Source organism: Oncorhynchus mykiss, chromosome 10 (assembly GCF_057628025.1).
Source record: "Oncorhynchus mykiss isolate SJ-2025 chromosome 10, ASM5762802v1, whole genome shotgun sequence".
Taxonomy (NCBI): Eukaryota; Metazoa; Chordata; class Actinopteri; order Salmoniformes; family Salmonidae; genus Oncorhynchus; species Oncorhynchus mykiss.
In genome coordinates, this window is record NC_143031.1 from 37,226,420 (window position 1) to 37,251,762 (window position 25,343).

The window sequence follows — 25,343 nt, forward strand, 5'->3', positions numbered from 1 at the left end:
GAATATCTAGCATAACTTTGGATTTCCTCTGAAACGTGATTCCGCGGTATACAGGGTAAAATGAATTAAATTAATAATTTAATATCTAAAATTGACCATATACACTGATTGTTTAATGCAAAAACTATGAAAACTATTGCTGATGGTGAACCTGGACAATCTAAGCCCCGTTCAGCAGAAAGCCTATAGCTAGATTAGGTGTCTCTCCAGTAGCTTACTTTCATTCTGGTAAAACACAATTTTAGATTTGGATTGTCCTCCTTACCTGTTAGCATACTTCTACACGTACATAGGCTCTGCATGTGTTTTTATGTGTGAAAAACCAAAACCATGCCGGCGGAGGAGAGGTACTCAGTGGTCTTCCTGTCTGACTTAGGAAGTGTGTGGTGTATGTTTCATGATTAACGACTCATGGTGTGATTGTGATAACGTACAGGAACTCAAGTCCTTTTGTTCACCCAACCTAGAATACCTCATCAAATGCCAACCGTATTATCTCCCAAGAGAATTATCTTCGGTTATAGTCACAGCCTTGTATATCCACCCCATTCAAGCCAATACCACCACGGCCCTCAAAGAATTTCACTGGACATTATGCAAACTGGAAACCACATACCCCGAGGCCGTATTTATTGGAGCTAGGTATTTTAACAAATCAAATTTGATAAAAAGGCTGCAGAAGTTCTATCATCACATTGACTGTAGTACTCGCGCTGCTTAAACACTCGACCACTGCTACTCCAACTTCCGGGATGCCTACAAGGCCCTCCCCCACCCTCCTTTTGGAAAATCTGACCACGACTCCATTTTGCTGCTCCCTTCCTATAGGCAGAAACTCAAACAGGAAATACCTGTGCTAAGGACTATGCAATGCTGGTCTGACCAATCGGAATCTGAGATTATCAGGAAGTGTATAGGAAATGTTGTACCCACTCTGACTATTAAAATCTATTCTAACCAGAAACTGTGGATAGAGGGCAGCATTCACGCAAAACTGAAAGCGTGAACCACCACATTTAACCATGTCAAGGTGACTGGGAATATGGCAGAATACAAAGTGTAGCTATTCCCTCACCAAGGAAATCAAACAGGCAAAATGCCAGTATAGAGACAAAGTGGAGTCGCAATTCAACGGCTCAGATATGAGACGTTTGTGACAGGGTCTACAGGCAATCAGACTACAAAAGGAAAACAAGCCACGTCGCAGACACCAACGTCTTGCTTCTGGACAAGCATCTACCTTCTACGGCTGCTTTGAGGATAACGCTACCAAGGACTGTGGGCTTTACTTCTCCGTGGCCGACGTGCCTAAGACATTTAAGTGTTAACCCTCACAGGGCTGCTGACCCAGACGGCATCCCTTGCCGCATCCTCAGCATGCACAGATCAACTGGCTGGTGTGTTTACAGACATATTCAATATCTCCTTATCCCAATCTGCTGTCACCACATGCTTCAAGGTGGCCACCATTTTTCCTGTACCCAAGAAGGCAAATGTAACTGAACTAAATTATCGCCCCGTTGCACTCACTTCTATCATCATGAAGTGCTTTGAGAGACTTGTCAAGGATCTACCTTACCTGTTACCCTAGACCCATCAATTTGCTTACCGCCCCAATAGATCCACAGACGATGCAATCACACTGCCCTATCCCATCTGGACAAGAGGAATAACTATGTAAAAATGCAGTTAATTGACACTAGCTCAGCATTCAACAACATGGTAACGTCCAAGCGCATCATTAAGCTCGAGGCCCTGGGTCTGCCCTGTACAACTGGGTCCTGGACTTCCTGACGGGCCGCCCCCAGGTGGTGAAGGTAGGAAACAACACCTCCACTTCGGTGATCCTCAACACTGGGGCCCCACAAGGGTGCATGCTTAGGCCCCTTCTGTCCTCCCTGTTCACCCATGACTGCGTGGCCACGCATGCCTCCAACTCAATCATCAAGATTTCAGACAACCCAACAGTAGCATGCTTGATTAACAGCAATGACGAGATCGTCAATGGGGAGGAGGTGAGGGCTCTGGGAGTAACCAGGAAAATAACCTCTCACTCAACGTCAACAAATCAAAGGAGATGATCGTGGACTTCAGGAAACCGCAGAGGGAGCACCCGCACCCCCCCCCCCCCCCATCCACAGAAGGTGGAAAGCTTTAAGTTCCTCGGTGTACACATCACTGACAAACTGAAATGGTCCACCCACACAGACAGTGTGGTGAAGAAGGCTCAACAGCGCCTATTCAACCTCAGGAGGCTGAAGAAATTTGGCTAGGCACATAAAACACAAACTTTTACAAATGCACAATTGAGAGCGTCCTGTCGGGCTGTATCACCGCCTGGTACGGCAACTGCACTGCCCCCAATCGTAGGGCTCTCCAGAGGGTGATGCGGTCTGCCCAACGCATCACTGGGGATTAACTACCTGCACTCCAGGACATTCACATTACCCGATGTCACAGGAAGGCCAAAAATATAATCAAAGACAACAACCACCTGAGCCACTGCCTGTTCACACTGCTATCCTCCAGAAGGCGAGGTCAGACAGGTGCTTCAAAGCTGGGACCGAGAGACAGAAGACATTTTTCAATCTCAAAGCCATCAAACTGTAAATAGCGATATACAGTTGAAGTTGGAAGTTTACATACACCTTAGCCAAATACATTTCAAATCAGTTTTTCACAACTCAGTAAAAATTCCCTGTCTTAGGTCAGTTACGATCACCACTTTATTTAAGAATGTGAAATGTCAGAATAATAGTAGAGTGATTTATTTCAGCTTTTATTTCTTTCATCACTTTCCCAGTGGGTCAGAAGTTTACATACACAAAGGCGTTGCCTTTAAATTGTTTAACTTGGGTCAAACGTTTTGGGTAGCCTTCCACAAGCTTCCCACAATGAATGTTTTTCTCCATTCCTCCTGACAGAGCTGGTGTAACTGAGTTAGGTTTGTAGGCCTCCTTGCTCGCACATGCTTTTTCAGTTCTGCCCACAAATCTTCTATAGGATTGAGGTCAGGGCTTTGTGATGGCCATTCCAATACCTTGACTTTATTGTCCTTAAGCCATTTTGCCACAAATTTGGAAGTATGCTTGGGATCATTGTCCATTTGGAAGACCCATTTGCGACCAAGCTTTAACTTCCTGACTGATGTCTTGAGATGTTGCATCAATATATCCACGTAATTTTCCTGCCTCATGAAGCCATCTATTTTGTGAAGTGTATCAGTCCCTCCTGCAGCAAAGCACCCTCACAACATGATGCTGCCACCCCCATGCTTCACGGTTGGGATGGTGTTCTTCGGGTTGCAAGCCTCCCCCTTTTTCCTCCAAACATAACGATGGTCATTATGGCCAAATAGTTCTATTTTTGTTTCATTAGACCAAAGGACATTTCTCCAAAAAGTACGATCTTTGTCCCAATGTGCAGTTGCAAACCGTAGCCTGGATTTTTTTATTTTTTTATGGCGGTTTTGGAGCAGTGGCTTCTTCCTTGCTGAGCGGCCTTTCAGGTTATGTCGATATAGGACTCGTTTTACTGTGAATATAGATCATTTTGTAACTGTTTCCTCCAGCAACTTCACTTGGTCCTTTGCTGTTGTTCTTGGATTGATTTGTGTTTTTCGCACCAAAGTACGTTAATCTCTAGGAGACAGAACGCATCTCCTTCCTGAGCGGTATGACGGCTGCGTGGTCCCGTGGTGTTTATACTTGCGTACTATTGTTTGTACAGATGAACATACCTTCAGGTGTTTGGAAATTGCTCCCAATGATGAACCAGACTTGTGGAGGTCTGCAATTTTTTTTGAGGTCTTGGCTGATTTCTTTTGATTTTCCCATGATGTCTAGCAAAGAGGCACTGAGTTTGAAATACATTCACAGGTACACCTCCAATTGACTCGGGCTACTTGACAGATTATTTCACTGTATCGCAACTCTAGAAGCTTCTAGAGCCATGACATAATTTTCTGGAATTTCCAAGCTTCCAATGGCATTGAGGAGTACACCACATCAGTCACTGGCTTTATCAATAAGTGCATTGAGGACGTCTTCCCCACAGTTACTGTACATACATACCCCAACCAGAAGCCATGGTTTACAGGCAACATTCACACTGAGCTAAAGGGTAGAGCTGCCGCTTTCAAGGTGCGGGACTCTAACCCGGAAGCTTACAAGAAATCCTGCTATGCCCTGCGACGAACCATCAAACAGGCAAAGCGTCAATACAGGGCTAAGATTGAATCATACTACACTGGCTCCGACACTCGTCTTATGTGGCAGGGCTTGCAAACTATTACAGACTACAAAGGGAAGCACAGCCGCGAGCTGCCCAGTGACACGAGCCTACCAGAAGAGCTAAATCACTTCTATCCCCCCCTCGAGGCAAGCAACACTGAGGCATGCATGAGAGCATCAGCTGTTCCAGACGACTGTGTGATCACCCTCTCCGTAGCTGACGTATGTTGACCTGTTTAAAAGGTCTTACAACTGGCAGGTGTCTTCACTGACATTTTCAACATGTCCCTGATTAAGTCTGTAATACCAACATGTTTCAAGCAGACCACCATAGTCCCTGTGCCCAAGAATGCAAAGGTAACCTGCCCAAATTACTACAGACCTGTAGCACTCACGTCTGTAGCCATGAAGTGCTTTGAAAGGTTGGTAATGGCTCACATCAACACCATTATCACAGAAACCCAAGTTCCACTCCAATTTGCATACTGCCCAAACAGGTCCACAGATGATGCAATCTCTATTGCACTTCCCTTTCCCACTTGGACAAAGGAACACTTATGTGAGAATGCTCTTCATTGACTACAGCTCAGTGTTCAACACCATAGTGCCCTCAAATCTCATTGCTAAGCTAAGGATCCTGGGACTAAACACCTCCCTCTGCAACTGGATCCTGGACTTCCTGACGGTCCGCCCCCAGGTGGTGAGGGTAGGCAGCAACACATCTGCCACGCTGCATCTTAACACTGGAGCTCCCCAGGGGTGCATGCTCAGTCCCCTCCTGTACTCCCTGTTCACCCACGACTGCATGGCCAGGCACGACTCCAACACCATCAAGTTTGCCGACGACACAACAGTGGTAGGCCTGATCAACGACGAGACAGCCTATAGGGAGGAAGTCAGAGACCTGGCCGGGTGGTGCCAGAATAACAACCTATCCCTCAACGTAACCAAGACTAACGAGATTATTGTAGACAGGAAAAGGAGCACCGAGCACACCCCCATTCTCATCGACGGGGCTGTTGTGGAGCAGGTTGAGAGCTTCAAGTTCCTCGGTGTCCACATCAACAACAAACTAGAATGGTCCAAACACACCAAGACAGTTGTGAAGAGGGCAGGACAGAGCCTATTCGCCCTCAGGAAACTAAAAAGATTTGGCATGGGTCCTGAGATCCTCAAAAGGTGATACAGCTGCGACATCGAGAGCATCCTGCCTGACTGGTTGCATCAATTACCTGGTACGGCAACTGCTCGGCCTCTGACCGCAAGGCACTTCAGAGGGTAGTGCGTACGGCCCAGGTCCTGCCATCCAGGACGTCTACACCAGGCGGTGTCAGAGGAAGGCCCTGAAAATTGTCAAATATCACAGCCTCCCCAGTCATAGACTGTTCTCTCTACTACCGCATGGCAAGCGGTACTGGAGTGTCAAGTCGAGGACAAAAAGGCTTCTCAACAGTTTTTACCCCTAAGCCATAAGACTCCTGAACAGGTAATCAAATGGCTACCCGGACTATTTGCATTGTGTTTCCCCCCGCCCAACCCCTCCTTTTATGCTGCCGCTACTCTCTGTTTATCATATATGCATAGTCACTTTAACTATACATTCATGTACATACTACCTCAATTGGGCTGACCAACCAGTGCTCCCGCACAGTGGCTAACCGGGCTATCTGCATTGTGTCCCACCCGCCAACCCCTCTTTGTTCATCATATATGCATAGCCACTTTAACCATATCTACATGTACATACTACCTCAATCAACCTGACTAACCGGTGTCTGTATGTAGCCTCACTACTTTTTATAGCCTCGCTACTGTATATAGCCTGTCTTTTTACTGTTGTTTTATTTCTTTACCTACCTTTTGTTCACCTAATACCTTTTTTGCACTATTGGTTAAAGCCTGTAGTAAGTAAGCATTTCACTGTAAGGTCTACCTGTTGTATTCGGCGCACGTGACAAATTAACTTTGATTTGAATAACATCTGCTAACCACGTGTATGTGACCAATAACGTTTGCTAACCACGTGCATGTGACCAATAACGTCTGCTAACCACGTGCATGTGACCAATAACGTCTGCTAACCACGTGCATGTGACCAATAACGTCTGCTAACCACGTGCATGTGACCAATAACGTCTGCTAACCACGTGCATGTGACCAATGTGATGTTATTAGGTAAATGATGTCCAACTGAGAGACAGATGGAGGGTTTAGTGTGTCGAGGGGAAGTCCGTATACTATTGCCACAGTCCTTTATTGCCGTCATCAGTGGGCATATTACATTTACAGCCATACACATTGCACACAGGCTTATGTTTCACTGCCCAAGATAAGTACAACTCTTTTGATTATACTTCGTGACTAACCACAGGGGAATGTGGTTATTATTTTCTTTTGATTCTTACAGTAGTTCTTCAGAAAAACATGGAATTAACTGATTGTTGATGGTGAAACTAATCATTTTCTCTTTCATTCTCTCCCTTTCTGTGCTCCAGGTGTGGGGTGCAGTCAGGTGTTGGTTCCCCAGAAGGTGAGTGCTGTATTGGGGAAGAATGTGACGTTGGGCTGTAGCGTGGAGGTGGGGGCCAACCTCAGTCTTACCCAGAGTTCCTGGGAGCGCCGGCTCCCCACAGGCTCGGTGACTGTGGCGGTGTACAATCCCGTGTTCGGCATCTCGATCCCCCCAAACTATGTGCGCCGCCTGTCCTTCCGCTCGCCCTCCTCCCATGACGCCACCATCGTACTGGAGGATGTGGGCTTTGAGGACATTGGAGTGTACACCTGCAAGGTGGCCACCTTCCCCCTGGGCAACACACAGGCCTCCACCACTGTCAGCGTGCTCGGTAGGAGTGTGTGTGCTTGTGTTGGGGGGTGTGCTTGTGTTGGGGGGTGTGCTTGTGTTGGGGGGTGTGCTTGTGTGTGTGTGTGTGTGTGTGCCAATTAGAGCTGGGACGATTAACAGGAAATTATTGACACTGACTATACCGATCACTTATCGAAGGTCATTTTGCTGATATTATAAGTAACCTATACTAGAGAAATGTGAAGTTTGAAATTAAATACGTTTGCTAATATGGGTGATTTGTTAATGGGACAATTGATGGCTACAACCAGTAGTAGTAGTTTAAAAGATCATTTTAAATAATAATTATCTCATCAATTCAGGCAATTTATCACAATATGGATTTTTGGCCATATGACCCAACGCTAGTGTCTGTCTCTGTGCAACACACCTCGTGTAAGTGTGTGTTTGTATGGCTGATGGTGTGCTTGTAATATTCTGAAACGTAATCCTGCATCTTAGTAAAGAGCCTCATGTAAAAATGTATGAACTACACATGGCCATTGTGGGGAGAGGATCCTACTCACATCACTGGGCCAGAGGGAGAGTGGTAAGACAAAGTGTGGAGAGAAAGGATGGAAGGTAGTGAGGACGAGGGGTTGGAATAAGGGTTGGTTGAAGGGGCATTGCAATGAGAACGGTATGGGTACAGTTGCGTGAAAGGAGGGGTGAAGGAATGGGAGCGAGGGAGGGGTATACAGGAACAGGGTGTTATAATTGGAGCTAGAGGAATGTGGTGGGCAATTGAGACGTCCCTCTTTTAAAGGATCCCGGGGAGTTAGTCGGGGTTAGATGTATTATTCCAGGCAAGGCTACACACACTGTTTTTGAAGGGTTACAGAAAGTCTCTGAGCTGCTACTGCGTAGTAGGACAGGGGAAAGGAGGGAGATGGAAAGGGGGGCGGCGGTTGAAAGACAGAGTGATGGAAAGAAGGAAACAAGAGCTTGGTGAATGACTGAACCACTTCCAGACCCTACTCAGGAACTCTGCTTCCCGAGAGCAGGGTTCCCCAATAGGTGGCCCACGGGCCATATTCGGCCCGCTGGTGATTTTATTTGGCCCCTGACAACAACAACAAAATCGGAATATATATATATATATATTTGTATATTTAGGATTTTCGTTTTTTGGATGTAAGACTGTAAAATCACCAGAAAATCATCTCAAAGTGATGTTAATTTAGGAAATCAGTTTGCAAATATTCTCACGCATAAATTAAAACGTGATCGTATCCCAATGTAAATCCAGGTTTGAAATTATTCTGTTTTTGTCAAATACTACACAGTATCTGTTAGGGATTTTTGTGGTCAATTTGTAGTGTAAAAATTATTTCTAACTATTTTCCAGCCCCCCGACCAACTGCTCAAGGAAAAATCGGCCCATGGCTGAATGTAATTGGGGACCCCTGCCCTAGAAGATACTGGAACACTGACTGAGCACTACAACCCCTTCTATCCATGTTTCCTCACCCCTTCTCTCTCTCTCTCTCAGTGGAGCCCAGGGTGTATGTGTCGGCTGGCTCGGTAGCTCTGATCGACGAGGGCAATGAAACAGTGGTGGCCACCTGCATCGCTGAGCGGGCCCGGCCCCCCGCCGAAGTCTCCTGGGAGACTGACCTGTTTGGCCAATCAGAGGTGTCGCTGCAGGACGAGGCAAACGGCACGACCAGCACCCAGGTGCGCTACCTGTGGCAGCCCACCCGCCACATCCAGGGTCACGCCCTCACCTGTGTGGTGCGTCATCCTGCCCTGCACACAGACTTCAGGATCCCCTACCAGCTCAACGTGCAGTGTGAGTCTCTCTCTGTCTCTCTCTCTGTCTCTGTCTCTGTCTGTGTGTGTGTGATTCAATACGAGTACCCACGAGACTGCCTTTTCTGTTCAGAATCATTCACACATACAGTACTAGTCAAAAGTTTGGACACACCTACTCATTCAAGGGTTTTTCTTAATTTGTACTATTTTTAGTGAAGACCTCAACTAGGAAATAACACATTGTGTTTGTAGAGGCCAGGTCATCTGATGCAGCACTCCATCACTCTCCTTGGTCAAATAGCCCTTACGCAGCCTGAAGGTGTGTTTTGGGTCATTGCCCTGTTGAAAAACACTAAGCTCAAACCAGATGGGATGGCGTATCACTGCAGAATGCTGTGGTAGCCATGCTGGTTAAGTGTGCCTTGAATTTTAAATGAATCACTGACAGTGTCACCAGCAAAGCAGCCCCACACCACCACACCATCACACCACCTACTCCATGCTTCACGGTGGGAACCACACATGCAGAGATCATCCATTCACCTACTCTGTGTCTCACAAAGACACAGAGGTTGGAACCAAAAATCTCAAATTTGGACTCATCAGACCAAAGCACAGATTTCCACTGGTCTAATGTCCATTGCTCGTGTTTCTTGGCCCCAGCAAGTCTCCTCTTATTATTGGTGTCCTTTAGTAGTGGTTTCTTTGTAGCGATTCGACCATGAAGGCCTGATTCACACAGTCTCCTCTGAACAGTTGATGTTGAGATGTGTCTGTTACTTTAACTCCGTGAAGCATTTATTTGGGCTGCAATCTGAGGCTGGTAACTCTGATGAACTTATCCTCTGCAGCAGAGGGAACTCTGTGTCGTCCTTTCCTGCGGCAGGCCTCATGAGCGGCAGTTTCATCATAGTGCTTGATGGTTTTTGCGACTGCACTTGAAGAAACGTTCAAAGTTCTTGACATTTTCCATATTGATTGACCTTCACGTTTTAAAGTAGTGATGGACTTTCATTTCTCTTTGCTTATTTGAGCTGTTCTTGCCATAACATGGACTTAGCCCTATTTGATATCATCTTCTGTATACCACCCCTACCTCGTCACAACACATCTGATTGGCTCAAATGCATAAAGAAGGAAGGAAATTCCACAAATTAACTTTTAACAAGACACACCTGTTAATTGAAATGCATTCCAGGTGACTACCTCATGAAGCTGGTTGAGAGAATGCCAAGAGTGTGCAAAGCTGTCATCAAGGCAAAGGATGGCTACTTTGAAGAATCTCAAATATAAAATATATTTTGATTTGTTGAACACTTTTTTTGGGATAATAGATGATTCCATATGTGTTATCTCATAGTTTCGATGTCTTCACTTTTATTCTACAATGTAGAAAATAGTAAAAAAAAATAAAGAAAAACCCTTGAATGAGTAGGTGTGTCAACTTTAGACTGGTACTGTAAGTGTCTTTGATGCTGAAATTTCATCAGGTTTGATTGATTCATGTAATTCCACACAAAAAAGGTTGGGGGTGGTTGAGTTTTCCACTTTTTCAGGTTCTGTCTGTTGCCCCTTCTCTGTGTCGTGTCTCTGCAGACGCCCCAGACATCGTGGTCGTAGGTTATGACGGTGACTGGTATGTGGGCCGTGAGAACATCCAACTGACCTGCAAAGCCAACGCAAACCCACCAGCACACCACTTCACATGGATCAGGTGTGTGAGCGTGTGCGCTCGCTACTCATGTTTTTATGTGCACAAATTTGTTCCCACTGCAGATTAAACGTTGAACCAGTGTATAATGTAATTGTGTTTTGTGGATATCCCAGACTGGATGGGAAAATGCCAGAAGGGGTGGAGATAGTGAACAACACGTTGCTGTTTCTGAGGCCCCTCCAATGGAATGACTCTGGAGTCTACAGGTGTGAGGTTGCCAATGACATCAACCTACGCAGCAGGGACCTGAGGATACGCATACAAGGTGAGCGGAGGAAACAAACGCTGCTGAATGTGCACACAGCTTGTTATTCCACACGTATTCTTCCTGTCTTTCTTAGGGAGAACTTTAAACATATTATGGCCTTGAAGCTTTCGGTGTCAACATAATAGCATAGAGATGAGTCATGATTTATATAATATATAATGCTGTCTTTGTGGCTCGTGCTACTAAACACGTTTTAATTGTTATGATTTTGTAACAACAGCATTTACAAAAAAATGAAATAAAAAAACATGATCCGTCCAGCATTTCGTCATTCTTGACCCCAGTCTGTCTAAGCTTGAGGGTGTGTTTGAAATGAAGCGAGGTGCCATGCTGTGTTAGGGCCAATTTATCTCCGGCCCTCAGATGTACGAGTCTTAATGAGGCCCTGATTATTCTTGATTAGGTCTCCAGATTTTCAACAGGAGAGGAGATCTCCCTGGTTCTTTGGCCAAACCCATGTCTGCTCATCCCCCAGACCATTAACTCACTCCTCCACTCTCCTCTGCTATGTCTCCTCTGTCATTCCCCTGGCCTGGCCTGGCCTGTGTCTCTGTCTCTCTGCTGTGCAATATGAACCCTTTTGGCCGTAAACCTCTCTTCCCCTCCTTAATGGAGCTTTCATTTCAATATCACGTTGACTACTGTACATCTCTCTGTCTCTATGCTCCATCTCTCTCCCTCTCTCTCTCTGCTTTTTCCCCTCTCCTCTATCTCTACCTCTTTCTCTCTTTCCTCCCTCTCTTTGTCACGGAGTGAAAGGCAGAAACGTGTAGCCTTGACTGAGAGATGAGGATGTCCCAGATTCATAACATTCACCAGCTCTTTTCAACTCCTATTCATTATTTATTAAACCTTTTTTTTGTTGCTTTTCCCTTTGAGAGGAGCTCTGTGGTTTTGTGTGTGGTGTGTTTTCGCTGTGTGCACGCCTCTGGGAGGGGTGTGTGTGTGTGTGTGTGTGTGCGCGCCCACACATTCGTGCAGTGTCTCCACATGGTGTCGCATAATTCATATGATTCAAATGGAATTCACAGGGCCATGACGCCAGAGATCGATATCTCTACAGACATCTGACCTGGAACTAGGAACTAAGACTGCGGTGTCATCTTATGTCCCTGTTTGAACAACTTTACAACAACACTTTTAAAGGGAACCGTTCACACATGAAGCAGTGGACACGTCACTCAGTCCTAATCCAACCACAACCACAATGGTTCAATACAGACTCGGCAAGTCCAGACAGAAATACTAGCAGACGGAATAAGGAGAGCAGATTGACCAGAGATGTAACAGCATGTCCCATCTGTGATACTAAGCTGTTGATGAAGGGCCCAAAGAACATTTCTAGGGAGTATTTGAAGATCTGGATCAAGTCGTTAACGCATATGCCTAAAACAGTTGTTCAAATTGGCTGAATTGTGAAGGAGTGATTCGCCCTTTTTGCCTATCCCTTTACCCAAGTATCCATCCCTGAACCAGTCCCTACCATTTTAGTAGTCCTTCCCATATCTCCAAGCCCCTAACATTTAGTGCTGACTCTATTCTAGACATCCCCTCCCTCCTACCTATCATTGCCTCACAACATTATCACTGGCAATGACATGTTTGTCTTTATTTGAAATGCTCAACATACTCTCTTCATAAAGCCGTCCATAAGCCCACATAACAGGCACAGCATTAAAGTGTTAATCGGTTAGTTAATTCGACCTGATTTTAATGGAGGTAGCTACAACACGTCATGTGAGTGTCCCTCAAACCCAACAGTAGATCTGTGCAATCCGGAACAAATCTTCTCTTGCATAGATTTACAGACAAGGAAAATGGTAACTGACTGTGTGTATGTCATGCTGCCTCTAGTTGTCAGCATTATTAACCACTTATACAGTACTACTTCAAATAAGACACTAACAAAAGCCAGGCAACATTCACTTCAATTGATGATTTGTTTAAAAATGTGTTTTTGCTTTGTAGATGATTTAGTTTCCTGATCACTCATCTCTGGTTCTAGACTAGTAACATCAACATCCCTCTGCCTTACCTTACTTTTCCATTGACCATTATGACACTAATCACAAAACCGTCTCTGGATTGCTACTGCTCTGCCTACAGCACACTTGGCTGCTATAGACTGCATGTCATTTTGGGTACCTTAGCTCAGTCCCAAGACATCAACTTAATTTGCCACATCTATACGTTTTGAAAGGGAACTTCTATCCTCAAGTGGTATGTCAAGATGTAACAACATACTTTGTACAGACAACATGCCAATGCAAGCCAGAGGCTGTTATGAACATGTCATTTTAGATGTAGAAATGTTGGTAGTGTTTTCATGTCAACCTATCCCCTTTCAGTAATATGCTGATGTAGTTGGCATTGACATTCTCTACTTTTCTGTCTGTATTTCCATCCCTCCCTCCCTGACCCTCCTTTCCCCCTCTACTCCTACCTCCCTCCCTGACCCTCCTTTTCCCTCTACTCCTACCTCCCTCCCTGACCCTCCTTTCCCCCTCTGCTCCTACCTCCCTCCCCTGACCCTCTTTTCCCCCTCTGCTCCTACCTCCCTCCACTGACCCTCCTTTCCCCCTCTGCTCCTACCTCCCTCCCTGACCCTCCTTTCCCCCTCTACTCCTACCTCCCTCCCTGACCCTCCTTTTCCCTCTACTCCTACCTCCCTCCCTGACCCTCCTTTCCCCCTCTGCTCCTACCTCCCTCCACTGACCCTTCTTTCACCCTCTGCTCCTACCTCCCTCCCTGACCCTCCTTTCCCTCCCTGACCCTCCTTTCCCCCTCTACTCCTACCTCCCTCCCTGACCCTCCTTTTCCCTCTACTCCTACCTCCCTCCCTGACCCTCCTTTCCCCCTCTGCTCCTACCTCACTCCCTGACCCTCCTTTTCCCATTTACTCCTCCCTCCCTGCCTCCCTGACCCTCCTTTTCCCCTCTGCTCCTACCTCCCTCCACTGACCCTTCTTTCACCCTCTGCTCCTACCTCCCTCCCTGACCCTCATTTCCCTCTCTGCTCCTACCTCACTCCCTGACCCTCCTTTTCCCATTTACTCCTCCCTCCCTGCCTCCCTGACCCTCCTTTCCCCCTCTGCTCCTACCTCCATCCACTGACCCTCCTTTCCCCCTCTGCTCCTACCTCCCTCCCTGACCCTCCTTTTCCCCTCTGCTCCTCCCTCCCTCCCTGACCCTCCTTTCCCCCTCTGCTCCTCCCTCCCTCCCTGACCCTCATTTCCCTCTCTGCTCCTACCTCACTCCCTGACCCTCCTTTTCCCATTTACTCCTCCCTCCCTGCCTCCCTGACCCTCCTTTTCCCATTTACTCCTCCCTCCCTGCCTCCCTCCATTAGATCCTCCCACCACCTCCATGCCCTCCACCACCCCTGCGCCTGTCCTAACCGGCTCTGCCTCCTCATCCACCTCTGTGGGAGACAAGCGACGGGTCTTCACCTCCCCCACCCTGGCAGCCCTGCCCCCTGACAACCACCTGGGCACCATTGTGGGCGGGGCTGTGGGCGGAGCCTTGTTCCTCCTTCTGCTGCTGGTAGTGGGCGGGGTCTGTTACCTACGACAACGACAGACCTTCCGCGGGGACTACTACACTAAGCAGTACCTAGGGCCTTCAGACATGCAGAAGGCTCCTCCACAGCACGAGCTCCACCCTACTAAGCCTGAAAATAACGTCTACCTAGACAAGGACCGCGAAGAGTGGGGCGACCGCGAACGCAACCACGTGCGGGACCGTGAACGCCTCCACCTGCATCCAACATCAACAACCATCATAAACAACCAAAGAGAACCGGAGTACCAGCCCAACGGCCTCACGAGGGCGATGAGGAACGGAGACCACCACGACCACCTGCGTAGCTACCCCAGCCCACACCAGACAGGCCATGCTAGATACGCTGCCCCGTCACACCCACTGAGCACTGGCTCCCCCTACCTGTCGGATGACTGCTATGACAGCGGGGCTGAGGGGGACTATGTCTCCCATATGGACGGCTCAGTGATCTCACGCAGGGAGTGGTACGTCTGATCCCACCACCACCAGGCACGCTACCCTGCCAACAGACTCTGCCACCAGAGAGAAGAGAGACCACAGCGCAGAAATCACAGGAGGATTTCATACATTATTTAAGAAAAGAGAATACTCACATGTTCTGCCTCTCTACATCTCTCTCTCTCTCTCTCTCTCTCTCTCACAAGCTCATGTTTGGACATTGTCTTTATACTGTAGTTTTCTCTTTCAACATGCTTTTTCATTTCTCATACAGGAGCTATTTTCCTCTGATTCTGATCCTCATACAGGAGGTGTTTTCCTTTGATCCTCATACAGGAGGTGTTTTCCTCTGATTCTGATCCTCATACAGGAGGTGTTTCCCTCTGATTCTGATCCTCATACAGGAGGTGTTTCCCTCTGATTCTGATCCTCATACAGGAGGTGTTTTCCTCTGATTCTGATCCTCATACAGGAGGTGTTTTCCTCTGATTCTGATCCTCATACGGGAGGTGTTTCCCTCTGATTCTGATCCTCATACAGGAGGTGTTTTCCTCTGCTTCTGATCCTCATCATGGAAGGTGTGTGGATTGCCTTCATTCTGAACTAGAGGACAAATCTGTTAACTAGTTCATGTGGCTCACAGTTCACTACACATGCACTACTGGGTAGGCCTTGTGGTATTGTTTTGATTGCAAGCCTTTAGCAATTTTCCTTTTTATGTTAATTACTTTGTAAACAAAGGCAGAACTCTTGCTCCTTTTCATTTCATGATTCTGTAAATGAAATGAAGTCATTTTTTGGGAATCTGTATTGGAGGAAGGAAAGAGGAAAAAGTGGACAGTATTTACTTGTTATTCCAGATTTCATTTCTTCTTGGTCTGTGGTTTGGTACCCACAGAAAGGGAAAAGAATGTACAGCTTTCTGGCACATACAAGTGTTTCAGTTGCTAAGTGGATAGCACGGATACAAATCACAAAACATTATTGTCATTATGTGCTGTTACACGCGTATGTGTGAGTGTATTATTAGTACCAGTGCCAACCTGGTCAATATTGTCACATAGCGTTAGATGCTGTCATTGCAGCAGGATGTCGTAGGTTAGAACTACTTCCTGCAATGTTCTGTATCAGTGTGATGGTCCGTCTCAGATAGCAGGACAGTAATGATAACTAACGAGTTACAACTGAGTATTAGTTGACTTGTTGTATATCACCTCTTCATACAGAGATGTTCAGCCCTTAATAGAATTAAAACATATTCAACTAGAGGTCCCTTTTCACAGATGGGGGGGGGGGGTCTGTATGTTCAGGAGCTACATGCTTTCTGTCAGCACCCTCTTCCTCTCGATTTGTATGTGCTTTTCTATATATAATCTGAAATGCTCATAGAAATAGAGTACGATGTATAGACTGTCTATGTTAAAGGCTGTTTAGAAAACAGTAAATGGGCATAATACTTCTACTTCTGTTGTTATTTCAGCTGTGCTACTGTGAAGTAAATAGAGAATCGTTGTTCTGTCTAGTGAGATTTTCTCTGTTACTCACTGCTCTGGGTTCAGTTATGTGACCGGTGCCTTATCCCAGGAGAGCAGTAAAGTAGTCAAGTAAAATGTACAGACAGAAGTGCAAGGCCCGTTTCATCCTCTGTTGAGTGAGGTGTTTGTTGCCTTTTATTTTCCTTCCCCCCCCCCCTTTTTATGTGTGTTTTTTTACAATGTTTTGATCAAGTCATTCTGTTTTTGTGGCATATCCTCTTTTCTCTATTCTCTGACGATAGCATTATTTTTGCTCATACAATGAATGACATTTTGCAAAGTCTGAGTTGCAAAACACCTGAACAAAGCTGAACTAAGCTAAAACAATGATTATGTTATTGTACAGTTCCTATATGGCAGTTTTCTGTCAGAGCAGCGGAGTTAAAGGGATAGATTGGGTTCCTTTCCCTGTGAGCAGTCTATAGACGAGGTATGACAGAAATCCATGCTTTGGTTTATATTCAGATCATCTAGAAGTGACTTTGTTGAGCTTCACAATCAATTTGAGATACTTTTGGATGATTTGGACATGATGCGTGAAAAATGCTAATATCATTCCCATGACTTGAATGGGAGTTGTCCCACAAAATTCTAAAACATTAGCTTGTGGAAACAGTGCCTGGGAAAGCATGGATTTTTTGTCATACCTTGTCCATAGACTGCTTACAGGGTAAGGAAACCAATGTGTCATTTGGGTGAACTATCCCTTTAAGTGTGCATGGTATATAAGAAAATGAAGTGGAGATTTTTGGACTTCCAGATGGTTTTGTTTAGTTCTTGTACAAAGTCTGCGAGAATGGAGAGTGGAGCACCCCAACACCTCACCAGGGTCAACCTCCAACCGTATTTCACATTCTCCTTGCAAGCACCTTCCCATTGTGTTCATGCTTGTTTTGTATATAAGAGAAGAGCTACTGTAAGTTTAAAAATATATAATGCAAGAAAACATTTAAAATAATCACATGTTGTATAATCAATGACAACAAGCATTATTTTGTACATATTTTTTTTGAAATACTTTTTGTTTTCAATAAAGCACCTTTTTTTCTGTGATTTGCATTTCCTGACTGATCTGAGCTCCTAAACAAGCTTCCTCGGGTAGCTACTGTACTCTCAAAGTGATGATTCTCCTCCCTGTGCTCTTCAAGGTGACGTCATCTTTAGCTCCCTCACTCATCATACAGCCTGTGCTCCGGTGCATCACACACTTCCAAACAAATCCATAGCATGTTACTGCCACTATCACAAGCCAGCGTTGCAATATGAGATTTCATTTGGTTTTTTCTCTATTTGACTGCTGCCCATCTTTCCCTTCTCCCCTCTCTCTTACTCTGCCTCTCTCCAAATGCTTTCTGTAGAAGTCAGCAGAGATCAAAAAAACCTCTCGTCTTTAGTCTCTTTCCCCTCTCTGGTTCTCTTGTCAACTCTCGTCTGGCTTTGTGACAGAACAGAATTTGCCCCCTGCTCCCCTCTACAGCTTGTCTCCTTTGTGAATTTCCCCTGTGCCTCTCTCCCAGTATCTCACAGCTGGTGAAATCAAGTGGTTAGTGTTTATATCTGCCCCTGAGCTCCCCCTCTCCGGGCCATTGACTCTGTCCCCATGGCAACAGTCTCATCTGGAGCTGGTGACAGGCGGGCTCCATCAGGGCCCCACCACATGTACCTGCAGACCGAGAGAGAGGAGGGAGCAAGGTTAAAGGGGCTGTTGAAGGATGGGAAAATGAGAGGTTTGGCCATCAGACATGAAATGGTCCTTTATGACAAGCTGACAGTTGCATAGAGTGGGCTCTGCGGGGTTAAGAAATCATTTGACCTTGGCATTGTGTTAGTGTATGTCATCACCACATCTTCTTTCTGCTCAGCTCTTATTTCAGTAGATTCTGTCCATGAAAGTTTTTCAAGGTCTCATTCACCTTGGACTGGAACATGCCTGATTCTATTGTACAGAGTGGGCTGTTGATTTAGCACCAGCTCTCCAGCAGTAATGATTTTCAGTCTGTTATGCTTGAATTATGTTGAAACCCCCATATACAAAAATCTATTCATTGATTTGTCTTATCACCTTCAGCAGATATGAAGAGATTCTAGGGATACTTTACGAACCAGAGTCGACCCACAACACAGACTGCAGGGTAGTGTACAATCTAAATTAATGTGAAAATGTTTAATTTAGGAATCAGTTTTAAATGAAGATGGAGTTTGACTACAACAAATAGAGTAGTGGGGACCACTAGTACTGTATCCCACTGTGCAGCTAGCTGGTGTCTAATTGGGACAGATGCCTGAGAGATTGACAGACCACGACCACCCACACACTTCCTGTCCCACCGCCTCGTCCCATCTGATCCGCCCACTACATAAGCATCTGCTTCCTCAGAGCTCGCTGATGTCCTGGTAACCACATGACCCTTGACCTTGCTGTTGAGATTTTTTTTCTCAGTTTGACCTCTGTAGGTCAGTGAGGTGTTCATTCACCTGGGTTTTAGGTTTGCCCTGACCTGGGTTAGGAACTGTTGTGGTCATACACCTCTGATTCCCGCTGTCCTTTTAGAGGAGTTTGAGTTGGGTTTTGTCTGTCAGCACTGTTCTGAGAGGAGTGGATAAGTAGACTGAGAACCTGAGACAGGATTAAGCCTCTACCTGGGTCAGGTTGCAGTTTGGGAATGTGTCGGCGGGATGTAGTGTCTATCAGATCCTCTAAGGTGTTGGCCATGGCAGCCTTAGAGCTAGAGAATCAGGACCCTTAAGGCTTGTGCACATCACACCGAATGTGGATCTAGCGTTAGTTTTAGGGACCATCCACTGCAGAAGTCTGACTGACAATATTTTTTTACGTGATTCTACATGTAAAATCGGTGCGCACTCGGTTCACAAATTACTTTCAGAGGTGCTGAGTACTCTCGCCAGCAAACACTATTGGTGTGTCTGATCCATTAGAGCTTGATAATCAGGATCCTTGTGATCAACCCTGGCAGCCACACACACACACCACTCCTCTCACCTACACGTCTGTCTGCCATTACCACCACCCCACTCATAGGAGCAGTATATTCACTCTTGCCTTGTCTGGTCAGATGTACGTTAGCTGAAGTGGGCAGAGAGAACAAGAGTCTTAAGGTCATTGTACTTGACTCATCATCTGCTGTCATGGTTATCAAAAGGAGTTACTATAGCCCTTCATGGAACGTCTGGCTAATCTCTCCTCTAATTTTCCCTTCCGCATCTCACTCAAGAGGCTGTGTTCTTCACTGCTCTGTAGTGAAGCGTAATCTCTCCCTGCGCTACTGCTAAATCCAATACCCCCTATTGTCGGTCATGTGAGGTGTGTATTGAGGGAGAGAGAAGGATGGGGGGGGGGTCACCCCAAGGTCCCACGCTGTTTGTTCTGCATCGTAATTGACATGTTATTTTGGATTCTCGTCTCTGCAGATTATAGATTTTTCTACCGCTCAAGAGCTAAGCAACTTGACTTGTCTGTCACTCTCTCGCTTCCTCCCCCCTCTCCGCTCAGTGTCTTAAGGATGCTTCTTTCCATGCAACTAACTAATTAACAAATACAACGTTGTGTTTGACCGGGACCCATAAGGTCCACTAGGTTGTATAAGGTTCTGTGATTTTAATTCATCTTAATTAATCGTGATCATTGCAAATCTCCTCTCCAGACCCCCGACATGGAGGATAACGAGACCACATTACACACAACATGAGCAGGAGCAGGAAGAAAGATGGGGAGAGAGAGAGAGATGGATAGAGGGAGGCTGAGGTGAAAAGTGAATGAGGCCCATTGAAGTATGGGGGAGCTGCAGGGGAGAGACTACAGAAGCAGGGCTTTAAGAGGAGCAGCATGGCGCCCCTAATCACACTTGAGTTACTGTAGTTCATACTGCTGGGAGACAGTCAGCAACCTGCCTGCAGATCTCTCTATCTCTCTCCCACACACACACATACACACACACGCAGCTTCTTACACTTAGGCTGTGTTTACACCGGCAGCCCAATACAGATCATTTGACCAAGCGAAACTGAGATCTTTTCACATCAGATCATTTTCAGAGTGGATCTGATTGGTCAAAAGACCAATTAGTGAAACCAATATCAGAATTGGGTTGCCTGTGTGAATGCTGTTAGAATGCTCCTGGATTTGTATAGTCAAATGTTTTGCCGCATGATTTCTACACTGCTCTGATATGTGGGATTGTGTCTGCTGTTTCATATCATCTGTCTGTGTTCTGTTCCAGACCAGTCTCAGGAAAAGAGGGCAAACTCTGTTGCTGTGGCAGGGGCAGTGATGGGGGCTGTCCTTGCCCTATTCCTCATAGCCGTCTTCACCATCGTCATCCTCACTGCACGGAAGACTTCGGCCCCAACGTACACAGACAAAGTGTGAGTGGAAGTGCTGTCACAGAATACTGCAGCTGTATTGGATCAATTCATCCATTAGTTAATATCGTCAACTGATATGTTGTGACTATCATATCATCATGGAGTTACAGTCTAACTCAAATCCAAAGTGCTTTCCTATACATACTGCACATGGAGTCATTCCACTGCAGTGTACCATAAAATGGAGTCTGGTGCAAGGAGGTAGCGAGGTGGTGGTACAAGGTTGAGGGGTGACAAGTAATTGCAGTCTTGGCACGAGTCCCTTGCCTTGTTTTGCTGAGTAAGTTTCTATTGCTAGACCTGCACTCATGTTAGCGTTGGGGCAAAAAGAAGGAAGGAACTTTTAGAGTAAATTATTTACATAAGAGTTGGGTCACTCCCTGCCCAAGATGTCTGTGACTGACATCTGGCCCTGTGTGTGGGTGGGTGGGTTCAAGTGATTGGGATGCCTCAAAGCAAGTGGCTAACATATTCCTCAACTCTTATATGTGTATCCTCCTGTCCTTACTTTAGGGTGCAGTTTCATGTCAGACACACACACATATGACCCAATAAAAACAGAGCGCTTTAACCAGTCTACCCTCCAGTTGAAACAACATTTTCCAACACAGGAAGTGAAGCAAAACAATCGCATATGTTTCTCATTGGTCTATCCTCCTATTACACCATAGATATGGAGCTCCATCCGGCATCTATATCCCCACAGGGATTACATCATCTCTGTTTTCCTTTTGTTCTTGAAAGGCCTCTTCAATCCCATTCCTCCCCTGTCTGTCTGCATTTCCTCACTGTACGTTCACACATTCAGCTTCTGACAACCAGGACAAGCTGGCCAATCAGCCACTCCCGTTCCATGGCGGTGGGAGGCCCCTAGCGGACCATCACTCCCAGATGATGTTCGTCATGAGGGAGACAGAGAGAGACACAGTGAGCTGAGGAGGATGTGTCTGATGTGGGAACAGACAGTCTGTGGTGCTACAGACTTTATTACCCTACTACATTACACACTGTTAAACAGGGCAGGGTTCCGTTACATTACACACTGTTAAACAGGGCAGGGTTCCGTTACATTACACACTGTTAAACAGGGTGGGGTTCCGTTACATTACACACTGTTAAACAGGGTGGGGTTCCGTTACATTACACACTGTTAAACAGGGTAGGGTTCCGTTACATTACACACTGTTAAACAGGGTAGGGTTCCATTACATTACACACTGTTAAACAGGGTAGGGTTCCATTACATTACACTCTGTTAAACAGGGTAGGGTTCTGTTACATTACACACTGTTAAACAGGGTTCTGTTACATTACACACTGTTAAACAGGGCAGGGTTCCGTTACATTACACACTGTTAAACAGGGTGGGGTTCCGTTACATTACACACTGTTAAACAGGGCAGGGTTCCGTTACATTACACACTGTTAAACAGGGCAGGGTTCCGTTACATTACACACTGTTAAACAGGGCGGCGTTCCGTTACATTACACACTGTTAAACAGGGTAGGGTTCCGTTACATTACACACTGTTAAACAGGGTAGGGTTCCGTTACATTACACACTGTTAAACAGGGTGGGGTTCCGTTACATTACACACTGTTAAACAGGGCAGGGTTCCGTTACATTACACACTGTTAAACAGGGTAGGGTTCCGTTACAGACGTGTTCAAATTTGTTGGTACCCCTCATAAAAAACGAAGATTGCACAATTTTCTCTGAAGAAACTTACAAAAGTAATTGTAATCCACCATTGTTTATTCCATATTTAATATAATTTTTTTATTCAACATAATATTGTAAATAATAAAACAAATGAAAATGGTATGGACAAAAATGGGACCCTTAATATTTTGTTGCACAACTTTTAGAGGCAATCACTGCAATCAAACGTTTTCTATAGCTCTCAATGAGACTTCTGCATCTGTTAACATGTAGTTTGGCCCACTCTTCCTGAGCAAACTGCTCCAGCTGTCTCAGGTTTGATGGGTGCCTTCTCCAGACTGCAAGTTTCAGCTCTTTCCATAGATGTTCGATAGGATTCAGATCAGGACTCATAGAAGACACTTCAGAATAGTCCAATGTTTTCTTGTTATCCATTCTTGTGTGCTTTTAGCTGTTTGTGTTTTGGGTCATTATCCTATTGGAGGACCCATGACCTGAGACAGAGACAGAGCTTTCTGACACTGGGAAGTACGTTTTGCTCCAGAATGCCTTGATAGTCTTGAGATTTCATTGTGCCCAGCACAGATTCAAGGCACCCTGTGCCAGGCACAGCAAAGCATCCCCAAAACAGAACCGAGTCTCCTCCATGTTTCACTGTAGGTATGGTGTTCTTTTCTTTGAAAGCTTCCTTTTTCCCTCTGTGAATGTAGAGCTGATGTGACTTGCCAAAAAGCTCTAGTTTTGACTCAGCTGTCCAAAGGACATTCTCCCAGAAGGATTGTGGCTTGTCAATATGCTTTCCAAATTCCAGTCCATCTTTTTTATGCTTTTCTTTTACAAGTGGAGTCCTCCTGGGTCTTCTTCCATGGAGCCCACTTTCGCTCAAAAAGCAACGGATGGTGCGATCAGAAACTGACGTACCTTCACCTTGGAGTTCAGCTTGTATTTCTGGCAGTTATCCTTGGTTTTTTTTTTCTACCATTCGCACAATCCTTCTGTTCAACCTGGGGTTGATTTTCCTCGTGTGGCCGTGCCCAGGGAGGTTGGCTACAGTTCCATGGACCTTAAACTTCTTAATAATATTTGCAACTGTTGTCACAGGAACATCAAGCTGCTTGGAGATGGTCTTGTAGCCTTTACCTTTACCATGCTTGTCTATTATTGTCTTTCTGATCCCCTCAGACATCTCTCTCCTTTGCTTTCTCTGGTCCATGTTCAGTGTGGTGACCACAATGATCCCAAACAGCTCAGTGACTACTTTACTCTGGTCCATGTTCAGTGTGGTGACCACAATGATACCAAACAGCACAGTGACTACTTTACTCTGGTCCATGTTCCGTTTGGTGCACACAATGATACCAAACAGCACAGTGACTACTTTACTCTGGTCCATGTTCAATGTGGTGCACACAATGATACCAAACAGCTCAGTGACTACTTTACTCTGGTCCATGTTCCGTTTGGTGCACACAATGATACCAAACAGCACAGTGACTACTTTACTCTGGTCCATGTTCAATGTGGTGACCACAATGATACCAAACAGCACAGTGACTACTTTACTCTGGTCCATGTTCAATGTGGTGCACACAATGATACCAAACAGCACAGTGACTACTTTACTCTGGTCCATGTTCAATGTGGTGCACACAATGATACCAAACAGCACAGTGACTACTTTACTCTGGTCCATGTTCCGTTTGGTGCACACAATGATACCAAACAGCACAGTGACTACTTTACTCTGGTCCATGTTCAATGTGGTGACCACAATGATACCAAACAGCACAGTGACTACTTTACTCTGGTCCATGTTCAATGTGGTGCACACAATGATACCAAACAGCACAGTGACTACTTTACTCTGGTCCATGTTCAATGTGGTGCACACAATGATACCAAACAGCACAGTGACTACTTTTCTCTGGTCCATGTTCAGTGTGGTGTACACAATGATACCAAACTGCACAGTGACTACTTTACTCTGGTCCATGTTCAATGTGGTGCACACAATGATACCAAACAGCACAGTGACTACTTTACTCTGGTCCATGTTCAATGTGGTGACCACAATGATACCAAACAGCACAGTGACTACTTTACTCTGGTCCATGTTCCGTTTGGTGCACACAATGATACCAAACAGCACAGTGACTACTTTACTCTGGTCCATGTTCAATGTGGTGCACACAATGATACCAAACAGCTCAGTGACTACTTTACTCTGGTCCATGTTCCGTTTGGTGCACACAATGATACCAAACAGCACAGTGACTACTTTACTCTGGTCCATGTTCAATGTGGTGCACACAATGATACCAAACAGCACAGTGACTACTTTACTCTGGTCCATGTTCAATGTGGTGACCACAATGATACCAAACAGCACAGTGACTACTTTACTCTGGTCCATGTTCAGTGTGGTGACCACAATGATACCAAACAGCTCAGTGACTACTTTACTCTGGTCCATGTTCAATGTGGTGACCACAATGATACCAAACAGCACAGTGACTACTTTACTCTGGTCCATGTTCCGTTTGGTGCACACAATGATACCAAACAGCTCAGTGACTACTTTACTCTGGTCCATGTTCAATGTGGTGACCACAATGATACCAAACAGCACAGTAACTACTTTACTCTGGTCCATGTTCAGTGTGGTGACCACAATGATGCCAAACAGCACAGTGACTACTTTACTCTGGTCCATGTTCAATGTGGTGCACACAATGATACCAAACAGCACAGTGACTACTTTACTCTGGTCCATGTTCCGTTTGGTGCACACAATGATACCGAACTGCACAGTGACTACTTTACTCTGGTCCATGTTCAATGTGGTGACCACAATGATACCAAACAGCACAGTGACTACTTTACTCTGGTCCATGTTCAATGTGGTGACCACAATGATACCAAACAGCACAGTGACTACTTTACTCTGGTCCAT

General features: G+C 45.7%; 1 protein-coding gene across 2 annotated transcripts in view; it reads left to right on the top strand.

The window, feature by feature from the left end:
- Window positions 1–25,343, top strand: part of nectin3b (nectin cell adhesion molecule 3b) — a 75,700-nt gene that overhangs the window by 37,992 nt on the left and 12,365 nt on the right. The window contains exons 2-6 of one of the 2 annotated variants that reach the window (XM_036990194.2): window positions 6,728–7,075; window positions 8,567–8,866; window positions 10,426–10,543; window positions 10,657–10,808; window positions 14,160–17,397. In XM_036990194.2, coding sequence (XP_036846089.1) covers window positions 6,728–7,075; window positions 8,567–8,866; window positions 10,426–10,543; window positions 10,657–10,808; window positions 14,160–14,845 — 1,604 coding nt within the window. In that variant the 3' untranslated portion in view covers window positions 14,846–17,397. Of the gene's footprint in view, window positions 1–6,727; window positions 7,076–8,566; window positions 8,867–10,425; window positions 10,544–10,656; window positions 10,809–14,159; window positions 17,398–20,582; window positions 20,728–25,343 lie in introns of those variants that run through there. The other variant, XM_036990195.2, reaches the window with a different exon arrangement.